This window comes from Falco biarmicus, chromosome 2 (genome assembly GCF_023638135.1).
Source record: "Falco biarmicus isolate bFalBia1 chromosome 2, bFalBia1.pri, whole genome shotgun sequence".
NCBI lineage: Eukaryota > Metazoa > Chordata > Aves > Falconiformes > Falconidae > Falco > Falco biarmicus.
The window spans coordinates 70619163-70634474 of record NC_079289.1 but is presented as its reverse complement, the minus strand read 5'-3'; the positions used below and the strand labels follow the sequence as shown (position 1 = coordinate 70634474).

Below are 15312 nucleotides of genomic sequence, written 5' to 3'. Positions count from 1 at the left end.
TAGCTACATAAAAAAATACTGTCTTTGCTTCAGATTTTGCCTCTGAATTTCATTTAGCGGCACCTAGATTGCACCTGTATCGCCACCTCAAACTGAGAATCAGTTATAATCCATATATATAAAATCTAAACAAGCGCAACACTGGGTTCAATCGAGGTTGGAGTCAGACAGAGCAAGTGCACAAACACTCTGCATTAGACCATGCAAGACGTGGTCTTGTACTCTAACAGTACCAACAAGACATGGTACTGCTAAAAGAAACAAAAATAGCCTTGAACTTCAGACATCTTATTTCCATTATATTCCTATCCCCGCTTTTATTTCCTGTCTCACCCCTCCTGCAACAACTTACCTAGTGATACTGGATACATGACAAAAAAAGTTGTCCTCAGTTTGCCACTAAGCACTACTCTTACTCCAAATCCCATGACTTGTCCACTCAATATGTTCATGAACGCTGGACTTTGACAATATAAATTGCTACAGAATGGCAGCTGCCATGAAAAATGAAACCGTATGAGTCAACACTGACATCTGGCTAGTGAAAAACTTCACTTTCACATTAGGTTCTCCAAATGCAGTGAAACAAAATCCCACCAAAACCCACAAAAAAAGCAAGTAAAACATGATGGAATGCCATGATACAGTGCACGAACAAAGTAATTGTAGTATTTTCTTGTTCTGGAGGTTTGACTTGCAACCTTAGCTTTTTTTAAAGCTATAATTTTTAAGAAGCATCTTGAAATGCTCTGCAAAATGTACAAGTTTTCATCAGCTTTGAGTAGGGGGGTGGCACTAGATGATCTTCTAAAGTTCCCTTCCAATCTCAGTGATTCTTCGAATCTCAGATACTGCTTTAACAGACCAAACCTCTCTTTGAATTAAATTTCTATTTCAGTTGTCAAGAAGAGTCAGTTTTAAGAAGAGAAGTGCAAACAGAAGCAGAGATGGCACTAAAATCCAAAGATTTTTTTTTTCACAAGTCAGTAGGAAAGGAAATTAAAATGCAGAATACCGAAATACTACAGATACAGAGAAGGAGGGCAAATTTAGATATTAACTGTACAGTACATTCTAAACAATGTGGTTTATCTAGGCTGTTAGATTATCCAGATCTTAATTCTTAAATGGAATTAGTTAAAACTTGCTTCTAGTAGATTTAAGAACATCTTCGAAAAAAAGAAAATACTCCCTGGGAAACAACCATGCTAATCTGCAAAGCATGGTCATTTCATTACTTACTGATTTCTACAATTTTATTTGATTTTTCATCATCCCTGTAGAATAGGGGTGGAATAATTTTACAGTGTGTTTTAAATAATAACAAACAATGAAAAACTGAACTGCCTCCAGAAAAGGCAAAGTAAACGTATATTTGCCTTGAAATGGTGAAAGTACATATGAATATAATTACCTATGTACAAGGCATTAAACTTCATACAGGAAAAAGCAGCCACCAAAGTGGCAATTTGACCTATTTTAGGGTATTTATGCAGTAAAGAAAAAGGCCTAAGGAATAAAAGTGCAGCAGTGGTTTCCAGTGGTTGCAGTAGTGTATGGATATAAACAAAGCCTGTGGAAAAAGGTAATTAATATATGTAAGAGTTCCAACAAATGCAGCTGAAAAAAAATTATTTTCAGGAACACAGTATCTGCTTTCAGGTCTGAGGCAGCAAGTTCAAGTTAAATACAGGCAACAAGATGCAAAGGAAAAAACAGGAAAGCAGAATGCTGTCATAACATAGTCATCTAATGTCACATAAGCAAACTGTAGCCTCTGTGCCCTGCACGAGCTAATGACTTCATCCCTCCTTTACTGAAAGTCCACACGCTACCACACAGGTAAGAAATACCCTTCTCCCTCCAGTCATTCCTGTGATTAACCCAATTCAGTTCAGGACAGGGTTTCACAACGGAAAGCCTTCTCCAGCAGTAACAGGAATACAAGTATATTCTTGTACCATTCCATTCTCATTTCTTCTTACCCTTGAGCCCTGCATGTCAGCTCCTTGATCGTGAGGGCATACAACCACAGGGATTGTGCTGTGAACCATGCCACCACATCAAAGAACAAGTTCAGCTTTTAAGAAGGCCAACCAGAACAAAACAAACAAACAAATGAAATAATCAAGGGACAATTTAAAACAGAACATTCAGATGCAAGTTATGTTAGTGTCATACAGCCTTCTATTAATTTTACGCATATTGCAGATGAAGCCTGGTTTGCAGAGTCTGAAAGAAAGCAGCGTATGTGGCCTGGCAACCTAGGGAAACTTCTTGTCCTTGGCTGAGCTTGTAAATCATTCAAAAGGTCTACATCGTTTGTTTTCCAGAAGATAGGTAGTTACTGTAAACAGTCAAAAGCACCCTTCTATGATATGTGTTCTTTATTTGGAGGACAAAAGGGATTTGTCCTCATTCCCTTTAGGCCAAGGCAGACCACAGTAGCAAAATCAAGTGCTGTACAAAACTCAGTGTCAATTCAATCACCTCCAGGTATGAAGTCACCTGCTAAAATGCTTCTAAAATAAGATTATTGCTGTCACTTTCCATCTCACAAATACACTAGACATTACCAAAGAGATCAGACAGAACTCTGTCTGTTAACAGTGACATTCCCTTACCAGAAGCATCAGATAGTTACTGTGGCCCAGGTGTATCTCAGAAGGTATCTTACAGATAGAGAAGCATTTCAGTCATTCAAGTCTAGGGCTTGAGAAAAGAGTACAATTCTGAACTTTATTTTGTTGCTGAGATACTAAATTTGTCTCAGGTACACAGAAGTCTTCGAATCCTGCCAACAAACTTTTCTTAAATCTAAGAAAGATTTTTACCCCTGGTTTAATCCCATGTAAAAACTTTGCTAGTCACTGCCATGTAGAGAAGAGCATAAAATCCTATGATGGTGCCTGGTATCAGCAATCCATACCCTTTGGGGACTGAAGCTGAGGAGCCAAAGAAGAGGGGATTGCAACAGCAGCTTATATATCTCAAATTCTCACTGACAGGCCCAACTGCCCTTCCAGATGTAAGAGTTGGCAGTATATCTAGAAGCTGTATTCATCCTGACCAGTTTTCAGTGAGATGTCCAAAACAAAGGCTACCAGCTGTGTAGGCCTTTAAAATTACCTGATGAAGGTAACATATCATTTGGCACAACAGCTAGCTTTGATTTTTTGAAAGTGTATATATAACTACATACAAATATATGCATGTATATGCTAAGATCTAATGGTCTTTCTCCAACTCAGGATGTGCAGTCAGATCTCTGGAGGACTAGAAATACACTCTCCAGGGCAGCTCCAGGATGAGGCAGCTCTCAAGTTTTCAACAATTAGCAGAAAGCATGGAACATCTCTGTAGCTGGGATGATACTAATACATCTAAGTTGAGAGCAAGAGAGACAAAATACTCCTTTGTTTTCTATCAAAAGATCTGCTGATCGAAGGGGTCTATAATTCAGGCTGAGAGCATGAAGAGGTGAAAATACAGGCTTGTTTATTTTACTGGAGAAGTCTTCCGTATTGCACTCCAATAATAATACATCCAAAACAGGTTCAGCAAGGTTTGACACAGTATGTTCATTTGGTGCTAATTTGCTGATGTTTTGTTCATACCAGTGCAAAGGACAGTACCTCGCTGGGTGCTTGTGTCACTAACCCAACCAGTACAGAAACTTTTCCAAAGAAATTATAAAGAAAAAATGATTCTCTACAGAAGGAGCACAGAGAAAACACTACTGAAGGTCAGCATCTTTTAATTTAGCAGCCACTGTTTACATAAAAAGATGACACGGTGACAGTAAAAGATAATCAAAACATGCAAGTTTTTCTAGCCTAAGTGAATTGTATACACAAGAAACAACAGCATAAGATTTGAAAAAGCAATATGCAAGGAAGTGTAACATATGGCAGTGCTCCAAGAACAAATGGCTGGTCAATTATTGCCAGTGTGTAATCAACAGTGTACAGAATTAGCGTAGTGTCTCCTGATCCTTACAGAAATTATTTGTCTTTCTGAAATTTTTGGTCAAATCAAGGGCTTATCATCTTTCAGATATACACTGATCACTGTTCGTAAAAAAGACTATGCTAAGTGCAGTCACTGCTTAATGAAGTGGACTGACAATAATTTGTGATATATTTAGAACAAGTCCAAGATGCATTTTCTCATGGTAAATGAGATCTCCCTGCCGCAAAAAAAAATACTGCTTAGATACCAGAAAGGTATTTTAATTTCTCATATTCAGTAGAGTGTGTGTGTATACATCTATATATAGTTTTGTTTTCCACTATGATTACGTAAAGTACTTCAAAACCATGTTTCCCATACTAATTGCAAACCCTATTAAATAAAAATACTAGACAACAATTTTGATCTGGAGTTCACAGTTTCTTAAACCTAGAGCCTACAGTTTATTCCAAAATCAAGTTCTCATACAGAGCACGTTCATGAGATTTGAATCACTTGTTTCAACTCATCTGGTAAGCCTATAAACTAGCTACATAGTGAAGGGGAATAAAAAGTTAAGTATAGAGGTATATGAATCATGCCTATTTATTAGTCATCCTAATTAATACCTGCAAATTATTCTGCAATAAAGTTATTTTAACAAACTGGAGAACACAGACATATGTCAGTTACTGGGACAATTGCACAGTTTACTGTCAAGCAATTCTAGTAATTATTTAAATTGGTGATTAGAGATCACATCAGCTGAGATATTTTAGAATTCCTTGAACTTCCAGTATGGAAATTTACCGTGTATAATTACATTACTGAGAAATAGCCATACAGTAAATGAATATGCAGATCTCTTCATTTAGCAACCATAATGCATCTATATTTAATAACTCATCTGTTTACACTGTTCATGCTGTTTGCAGAAGGCCATTAGCCTTAATTTTCAACTTGTTTTCTAGTAAAAAAAGTCAAATCTGTAAGAAAGGAGTGAGATTGAACTTCAAAAAAAATGGCAGTATTAAAATAGCTTTTTAGGGTGGTTAGCACAAAGAGATTACAGCCTATGACCATGGTTCCCAGCAATGCTTCTTAAACACCGTCAATTTGATTTCTCAAATAAAGTCAACAAGAAAATAAGAAAATCCTTTTAAAGTAAGATTTTTCACATAAGTCTCCCATAAAAATGTTTTTGTAAAGTCTTGTGCTTTTTCTTGTTGGTACTAGTTATAGACAAAGCACAGATAGTAGTTTTAAGCTTATTAGCAGAATTACCCAAGTCACACTATGACCATTTCTTGCTGTACTTAAACTGAACAGATGTCGAGCAGAGGCACACCTCTTTTCAGAAACTTTTGCCATCATTTTTAATACAAGCCTAGTTGGTCAAAGTTCTAACGTATTTTTAAATAGGCCTTCAGTAATGCACACATATTAATGATAGCAATAATCTAACATATCTTAGGCTAGGAAACCCCACAGACAAAGCCATTTTAAAAACTAAAGCCCTTCCTTTTGTTTAAGAAGAAACAGAAGTCCACCAGGGGAGTAGACCTTCCTTTAAATAACCAGAGAAAATGCTTTGTTTTTCATCTTGCAGAAGGAAGCTGAAATATACAGCATAACTCAGAAAAAAACATAGCATAGTTCAGGAAGAAGTATTTACCATACTATATTAATCATTGAAAGAGTTCCCTGTAGCAATTACAAAACAAACTATAAGATATTGAACCTAAGAAAATATAAAACATGGTCAAAGAAATAGTAAAGCTAGAAATGAAGACATAAAATTTGATGGAGTAAATGAAAAAAAAATTCAAATCTAAAGAATGGTTATAACAAGACAAGAATTTAAACTTAGGTACTTCAAATTTTCCCAGACATTCATGGCTTGCAGTGCCTATAGCAGGTATGTGAGTAAGCACATAGCGCTGCTCTCAAAGAGATAAATACAAAGGTAAGATACAGAGGGTAACAATATCCCACTCCAGAGCAAACCACACAATTCTCCTTGGGCACAGAAGCAATAGCTCCCATGTTAAAATGTTCAGATCCTTCACAGTTACTTATGTAGAATCATGCCCAAGATGAAAGATAATTTCACACCACTCAAAGGAAAAAGTTATTTAGCTAGGGAAAACTTGGGTATAGCACATGGCAGAAACTTGTGCAGCTGGGACACTTTCTTCCTGTTCTAAGTTTTGGAGAAGACAGAGAATCCAATGACAACATAAGAGTCTTCATAGCTCAGAGTTCCTTAAGCAAAACAAAACAAAACTCCATTTTTAAACCTTGAAAGAAGGTGGCAATAAAATTACTCCAACTAACACAGTGAAGAAAAACCCAGTGTTCCAGTCCTCTTGATATTCTCAACCAACAGGTGTTTTAAGAGCATTTTCTGCAGAAAAGCAGTATCTATCCAGACCGATAGCTTTTGACTGACTGTCAAAAAAACCCACAAAACAAAGCAACCTACATTAGAAAACCATAAGAATCAGTTCTCAGGTACAGGTTAAAAGTTTCCCAACTTTTCAAGGAAAGCTTTAAAATGTGCTGATAATAGAACTAGAAGTATTAAAATGCTATCTATTTTTCCACTGATTCATCCATGAATGGACACTAGCTCACAGGATTAGAACTGTTTTCAGTTTTAAATAGAGGATTTAAATTTTCATCTGTGGGATTCGTAAAACACTGTTTCAGTAAAGCACTCTATGATTAGATGGATGAAGGTCAAATATAAATAAATTTACCACTCTTCAATTCAGACTTTTGAGAAAAACATACAGACTAAATAAGTATATGCAATTCCCAGCCCCCAACATAATAGTTTCTGAAAGTACTCCATCATTTTCCTAAATTTGATTTCCACTAAATCAAAGCCAAACTGACCAAACAGTCCAACTGAACGCTGTTTTAATTAACCCATGAAAAAGGTCTGGACTTACAATATCCACAATGTCCAGAAATTAAATCAGTAACAGTCTGTGTCTAACATCTCAAACTGCAGCACTCATTTGATGAAGCACTAAGCAGTAGCACAAAGAAAATGGAAAGAATCCTCCCTACAACATTAGTCCCTTAGCCATTATTTTGACATTGAAGGAATACAGTAATTGGCACATTTCTGTCACTATGTATAAGCATCAGAAGATTTGCAAAATAACCAGTCTACTGAATCTGTGTCCACTATTCCCTTGATAAACAGAAAAGGCTGGGCTCTTGAGGATTGTTTCTGTCAGAAACACAAGACTGATACTGTGTCGTTTTCATGAAAGAAGACAATCACCTGTCTACACCTTGAAGAAAAAGTAGATCCTCATCAGTTCCTGAAAGGAGTGGTATTTGTAAATAAAGGCAGGTTAGAAACTGTATAAAAATATTTAAGTGATTACCTCTCCTATAAAGACAACCATAACACAATCCAGTTTTTCTTCAGGAGACAGCTTATCAATAAGGGAGTGGAGAGTTTCTGTAAGGTAAGACTTGACTTTTCTTTTCACTGTAGGAATTCCCATTACAATGGAAACTGAAATCAAACAAACCAGAAATGTACTTTCAGTGATTTCATACACACGATAGAAAACAACAATCTTACCTCACAATGAAGCATTGCTTAAGAAAGGCAAAGAGTTGAATGACAGAGAAAACAGTACTTAAGAATAGTTTAAAAACATACCACCCATCGTCGGGAGCATGATCAACGTGATCACCACCAACACTGAGCAAACACAGCAAACAAAGAAACAAAAAATTAATCCTAGACCTTCCAGATTATTGCATAGGCACGGTGAGTTGACCCTGGCTGGATGCCAGGTGCCCACCAAAGCTGCTCTATCGCTCCCCTCCTCAGCTGGGCGGGGGGAGAAAATAGAATGAAAAGCTTGTGGGTCAGGGTAAGGGCAGGGAGATCACTCACCAATTACCATCACAGGCAAAACAGACTTGACATGGGAAAAAATTAATTTACTGCCAATCAAATCAGAGTAGGATAATGAGAAATAAACCCAAACCTTAAAAGCACCTCTCCCCACCCCGCCCTTCTTCCCGGGCCCAACCTCACTCCCAGTTTCTCTCCCCCCCCCCCCGCGGGCCGGACGGTGCTGGGGCTGGGGGGTCCCTCCGGCGGTCCCTGCCGCTCCTGCCCCCCGGGGGAGGCTCCCCACACTCTGCCCTGCTCCAGCCCGGGGTCCCTCCCCCGGGAGCGGCTCCTCCGCGACCTTCCCCCGCGGGGGCCCTTCCCCCGGGCTGCAGCTCTTCACGCACCGCCCCGGCCGGGCCCCCCCGCGGTGCCGCCCTTCAGGCCCAGCCGGCTCCAGCCCGGGCCCCCCGCGGGGTCACAGGCCCCGAACCCGCCCCGGCCCGGGCTCCCCCCCGCGGGGCCACAGGCCCTGCCAGGAGCCGCTCCGGCCGGGCTGCCCGCGGGTCGCAGCCTCCCTCGGGCACCCCCCGCCCCGGCCTGGGGTCCCCCGCGGGCTGCGGGGGGGGATCTGCTCCCCCGTTCGCCGCCATGGGCCGGGGGCACGGCCTGCCCCAGCGGGGGCTTCGCCAGGGGCTGCCGGGGCATCTCTGCTGGGCGCCTGGAGCCCCCCCTGCCCCTCCTGCCCGGCCGGGGGGCTGCAGGGTGCTGCGCTCACACCTCCTCGCCCCTCTCTCCGGCTGGGGTTGGCTTTCCCACTTTTTAAACACGCTGTCCCAGAGGCGCTGCCACCATCACTGCTGGGCTCGGCCTTGGCCGGCGGCGGGTCCATCTCGGGGCCGGCTGGCATCGGCTCCATCGGACACGGGGGAAGCTTCTGGCAGCTTCTCACAGAAGCCACCCCTGTAGCCCCCCCACTACCCAAACCTTGTCATGCAAACCCAATACAATGGGTAATAATCAATAACCATGGTATTAACCAGATAAGGTGCTCCCACATTTTTAAGTTAGCGATTAAACTCCCTAACTTAGTTTTATTTTCAAACTGGTATAACTATTCTTCACAGCTCAAGTATTTAACTTCTCAGAAGTCATCTTTAAAAAATTACATTGCTGAAAAACTCTAGTTCTTTCCTTGCACCCAGTTTGGGACCTTCTAGAAAAAACAAGTCCAGATCATCAGCATTGCCGAGAAATTCCTCACTGAAACCTCTTATCCTCATTAAAAGCATCTTAAATACAAAGCAATCTGGCCACAGCAACAACGTTAACACCACCCTCTCGTGTTCCTTAACTTTCCCATAGCCTTTGTTCTGCACCCCATCCCGTACCCAGGGCTGGTTACCTACTAGGCACACAGCAGGCAGCAGCAGGAACACAGTTAAAGGATAAAGCAGACTTCATGAAGTCAGCACCGGCGTTCTGAGCCATTTATGTGAAATAATTTACCATATCACAAATATATAAAACCAAACAACTATTAAAAAAGTTGTTTATCCTTCCTTGCAGAGCCTGCTTTGCCTAGCAACTACAAATTAACAAGCTCTGAAATTTTAAAAAGCACTCAAAAAGCACAGTGACCAGGAAAGGGGAAGACAGGAAAATAATTTTAACTCAGAATTTCCTCTCTCTTTTTAATTAAACAAACCTAATTCCAATTTCTGTTTTGTAATTTCAAACTTCTGTCATATTCTCAGTGGGATATAATACAGGCTTCACTTAAAACAATAAGGGGATATGAGCCTTTTCCTTCCTGATTAACAACATTGAAATAAATGGTGTCTACAGTCATAAAAATAACCCTATGGCTTGAGCCCACACATTTGTCACACTGGCAAGCCTTCTGTTAAAAGAAGGAGCAACCAAACTCACTGAAATAATGAAAAAAATACAGGCCAGGAGTAACTAATGCTTCTTTCAAAAGTAAGCAGGACAAAAGAAAAAAAAGAAAAGTCTAGTGGACAGTCACACAAGCCATTCAAGTCAGATGGCACACAGAGAAACAAGGATTCATTGGTGGGGCCTTCAAGCTTAAAGACATATACACACACACATGCTTTGAGGTGTATCAGCTTGGTTAGGCTTTATGGTGTTTATTTTCTAGAGATCCAGGAGTGGGACTCCATGGAGCTATCCTATTGACCAAAGCTCAGAATTTGTGAGGATTAGGTGGGAAAAAAAAAAAGGGGGGGGGGGGGGGTGGTGCAGGCAGGGTGGGAGGAGAATCAACACTATCGTAGCACAACACTGATATCTTTTTTTTCCCCTCCAATGAATCTCCACATTTTATTGATGCAACAATACCTGATAATCCTAGTTCTTCCAAATCTAAGATAGAAATTGAAATATATTGTTCAAAAAACCAGAAACATCAACTCTAAAATAATTATATCCATGCATGGTTGCCTCACAGATCTGAAAAGCCAAAGGGACATGTCCATTAGCAGTTCAGAATCTGTAAAGCTTGAGCTTGTACCTTAATATGGCATGGAGTGTGATTGAGATTATACAGAAAAGAGCAAAACTGAAGCCAAACTCCTTTATATTGGATTTAGTGCTAATTCTAAGAGATACCAATACCACACAAGTTAAATGAGGTGTCCTTGACCTGCCAAGTAATACAGTAAATTACATTACTACAACTAGGAAGTCCTCCAGAGAGAAAACACAGAGTATCAGCATACCTCCTGTCCTTCCAAGGCCAATCTGCACAGAAGGTTGAAGGCTTCCTTCATTTTTCAACAAGTGAGGCAAATGGTAATAGATATTTGGCACTTGAAGAGATTTTCTACTTGTTAGCTCTTTTAACAATTTCAGCGTCTCATCTGCAAAGATACATGAAATCAGTAATGCAGAAAACAAAAAATATTAAGTTTTATGCAGTGGTAAATAGTACAAAATTCCAAGCATGGTCACAACTGAAAAACAGAAGAAATGATGCATTTTACTGAGGCATTATATCTTATGTACAAAGGAAGTCTTTCCTTATTTTAATTTTTTAAATAAATGGTGGCCATGATTATCTTGCACCAAGTAACCTTGCTACAGATATAGTTAATAATTACCTGATCACACAGACTTAGTGTGTAAACACAGAAGTACAGAATGCCTCATTTATTTAGGGGTTTGGGGTTTTGTTTTAGTTTTTTTCCAATGAATCAAAACAGGAGGCTTATTTACCTAGATTATTTTTTACTTACGTTTACCATTACCATGTAGTGATGCTACTGCAAATAACTTTTCAAAGCTACAAATACGTATTGGAATACACTGAACATACAGATACAAAACAAAAATAGCACTAAATATACAATTGAGATTTTGAGTATTTCTGCAATAAAATAAATGCTAACATGAATTTAATTTAGTACATTAAAGTACTTAAAATAATTCTTGCACTTTCCAAAGTAACTGCCTCTCAGGATGTCCAGGTGGTTCTCAAAGCTGCAAATAACAGTTTTAAAATTCCCCTACTGTGCGTGTTAATTTTCTTACATCAAGTGTGAAAACAACTCTTATTTCAAGTGACAGATATGACAGCATATGGATCTTTGATAACTTATGTGGTTTATATCAAGTTAAGTAAAAAACTGTACTTGAAGTTTCTGAGAAAAATGAATTGTTAAGAAGTGAGAAAAGAAATGCCATAAATGTCGTTCCTTTCAGATTCTGAGTATAGCTTCTACAAAGATAGAAGGGTTTTGTTGTAGGTTTTGGTTAGGTTTGTTTGGGCTTTTTTAATATTTATTTTTGGGTGAAACTGAATTCCTAACCACTTAGAATTTTGAAAAAGCTTTGTAAATTGATGCCGTAAGTAGAGATGCTTATCTTGATAAGATTCCAATATAGGTATATTTTACTTTCCCTGCTAATATTTCCTTTAGCTTCACCTGCAAAAGCTGGACTAAAAATTCTGTTGAAGTATGACAGCTCTTTGTATAAATGAATAATGATCTACATAAAACAATTTGGAACTCTCTCAGTTTCAAAGATAGCAAATACTATACAGTATTCTTTATAATTAAGTATGTTAAACTTAATAAAAACCTGTCTAATACTAAGTTCTGAGCACAAAAGCTCAGAAATTCAGACTTCAGCTGATTTCCCATCATGGCTCCACATAGAAAAAAAGAGGATGCCCTAGGCGGGATCCAGACATGACAGTATGTTAAAAATGTGAATCAGTAATTTTAGATGCTTCAGAAGAGAATAACTCCCTGTAACTATATTGCCTACAAACTCACTCACTCATTTTTGGAAAAAAATATGGTAATAACTTCATCATAAATCCAGTATCAAAATTACTTGACTTCCTCTATGCTTGTTTGCTTTAACAAAACATACACATAGAATATGAAGACAAAAGTCACAGACTATGTTAATCCATATGATTCCTGGAGATCCAGGGAACTATGGAGCTCAGGCTGGATAACCCATTCATGTCAGACACAGCAATTCATCGTTAATATCAGCACCGAGGGCTTATAACTGTAACAACCACCACTACTACCACTCCACCCCACCCCGAAAAATTTTATAGAAAATAGTAATGCATATCACAAATGCAAGTAGACAACAGATTCAAAAAGCCTGATCAAGTTTTTTGATTTGCAAAGTTATTTGGATTTATATTCCTCAATAGGCCAATACAGTGAAATTTATGCAACCTATCAAATCAGACCTCTTGCCAGAAAGTTTATATTTATTTGCTATTCATTTTCGATCTAGAAAAATCAGAGTGACTAAAGCAGTAATAGTGTGATTTTAAAAGTTAACTTCAATAATTTGGTGAGTAGTGCAAAGGCAATCTCTAATATTACCAAACACAGCTCTTCGTAAACTTGAGCATCAGCCTCCAAAATGCATAAAAACTTGTAAGGAAGATTTCACCAGTTTTCAATAGCTGGTGATTAACTGGTAAAGGGCACTACTTTTACATTTTACAAATCATAATTAATACCTTAGTCTGTATGGTTTTACACCTTCCAGCAGACTTTTAAACATACTTTAACTGCTTCAAGTTCATCCATTTCTTCTCTTTACTCAACTTTCCACTCAAGCCCTATTTAAAAAGTGATGTAAATTATTGCCAAAATATATTAAATATGTTAAATAAGTAGCTAGAGGTTCCGAACTTTGGAAGCTAGGTGTGGAATAAGTATTCAGTCCCTAAAGCCATAAGAATGAAGAGTGGGTGCATGACTAAGAATAGAAATTGGAAAAAGCAAAAGCCAAAAAATTCCCCACTAGATACAACATATTACACATTCTTTATTTGCACTGCTGAACAGTTTCATTTGCCTTTCTTCATATTAATTTCTTATCCTATAGTAATAAAAGAGATATTGGTATTGCAGTTACAAAAAAATATCTCAATCACAGTATGTACCTGAAAAATTATTCATTGCATTCTTACTCCCATTTGTTTCTGCTACTGCACGCCTGAACTGCTCCAAGATAGCATTCAGCTCAGAAGAGCGCTGCAGAGTGCGATGCTCAGCTATACGAAGACGTTCCTTCAAAGCATGAAATTCCCGTTGATATGCAATCAACTTTTCTAGAGAAAAAAAAAGATGATCCTGGTTATTTTTGGAAACAAACACAGACAGAGCCAATGAGGGTCAGGGACTGCTCAGCTAAGCAGGATCTGAAATCCAACCAAAAAGGGCACAGTCCAGTGCAATCCCACCTGAGTTAGGTACCTTAGCATTTGCACAGCATACAGAGAAAAGTGAGCTGCACCAGACAGGGATGCAAAGCGGGCATTGAGGGGGGTACGCCCTTCACTGCAGCCACAGACAGGGGCAACCTACGAGTCCCCATTACTCAGCACCACAAGGCCATTCTGAATCCTTTCTTCGAACAGATGCCCACAAACATTTTCCTTTAAGAAGCAGGATTGGTGCCTTACAAAAGTACAGGTTATGGCTTTGGAAAGCCCCCTCTGAAGACTTTGCAAGAATGAGTGGAATCTGACAATATTTTAGACATACCAAGTTCAAACCCAAGTTTTGACTTCACAATACTGTCAGTGCCTGCAAGAACAAAATTTTGATCAAAATCCTGCTAAGGTAGATACATACATGTATTCTCTGAAAAGAGACCAAAACGGAGAGGGAAACTCCAAAACTCCTTTGCTGATATGTTGCCTATGCCCTTTCCACCCAGAAAAGTACGTATCTGTGGTTTCAGCATCTTCTTCCTGTTGGTCATTTCCTCAGATCTCCTGCTCACCATCATCACTCTCCTTCAGCCAAACTACAGGTACAGACTGGAGTGTCTCAAGTGATTTTATACCTTGTAATCAATATTCCAACAACACAGCTGTCATCCACAGACACATCCTTTTTGTTATTTACCTATCCCTTCACAGCCTCTTGGTATTGCAATGGTAGGGAAGCAGTTTTGCAAGCAATTTGAATCTCTTCCTGTTGCTACATTACAGTAACACATGGAGTAAAGAAAGTATTACAGCCAATTTTCCGTTGTTAATAATGTTACATTTCTTCCAACTTCTTTCGATTTACATTTATTTTCTTTTTTGTAATTGGGATGTACTGCTCTGATTAGGTTTAGAAAACATAATTAGCTAAAATGCCCCCTGCTCTGAAGACAGAAAAATAAAAACACAGTTCACTACCTCTTAAAAACATTTCCCTTGCCAGCCTTATTTTCCTTTTTTCATTAAAACCAAATGGTTATTGCTTTTGTGCCAACAAACCCAGAACACTGCTGCTGGCCGACAATTCAGTGCTGGGCACACTACACACCGACAAGTGAATCCACACTGCTATTTGAAACAGGATTTGGTGCTTTAGTCAGCAGTATTGAGAAGGCCAGGAAAATTTTTTGGACTTTCTGGCATGAAGGACATTCTTACTTGCCAATGATAACCCAAAGAAATCAGAGATTGCCTGGAACCATGTCTACTAATTACAGTAAGGTTACAAACCATTTTAACAGCTAAATGAGTATAGGATTGTATTAGTGTAGATGTCACACTCAAGCATGTGAATGATATTCCCTCCCCCAAATGAATGGGTGATGGCAGGTTACAGAGATCTCTGTTAATTTCTGTATAAACAGGGAGGAACTGGTGTGCCACCAAAAGGCATGCAAGGTTTTATTGAGGGCTTTTTTAGCAATGGATAGCCTCAGAAGCAGCCTGTAGCACTATGTCGCCTTTCTTCACAGTACAAGACAGCAGACAACTTCAGCACTTCTGTTCTTCCTACTTCAAAAAGGCTAAACTTGTCTGTGGCACAGTCTGCGTTTCTCCAGGGAAAATGGTGATAATTCTATGGAATCTGTGGTTGAGACTCCAGCACCTCAAGTAGGATGAATTTAGGACTTCCTCTCGATTTAGACAAATTCTTGGCAGACATCATTTCTCCTTCTACACTTACTACAAGACAGCAGCCCATCACACACAC

General features: G+C 39.1%; 1 protein-coding gene across 5 annotated transcripts in view; it reads right to left on the bottom strand.

The window, feature by feature from the left end:
* The window catches only part of MGAT4A (alpha-1,3-mannosyl-glycoprotein 4-beta-N-acetylglucosaminyltransferase A), an 85338-nt gene that overhangs the window by 40664 nt on the left and 29362 nt on the right, over window positions 1-15312 (bottom strand). For 4 of the 5 annotated variants that reach the window (XM_056329970.1, XM_056329972.1, XM_056329971.1 and 1 more), the window contains 3 exons: window positions 13269-13436; window positions 10564-10704; window positions 7356-7489 (listed from right to left, as the gene is read on the bottom strand). In XM_056329970.1, the coding sequence (XP_056185945.1) occupies window positions 7356-7489; window positions 10564-10704; window positions 13269-13436 (443 nt within the window). Of the gene's footprint in view, window positions 1-7355; window positions 7490-10563; window positions 10705-13268; window positions 13437-13872; window positions 13905-15312 lie in introns of all 5 variants that reach the window. The other variant, XM_056329973.1, reaches the window with a different exon arrangement.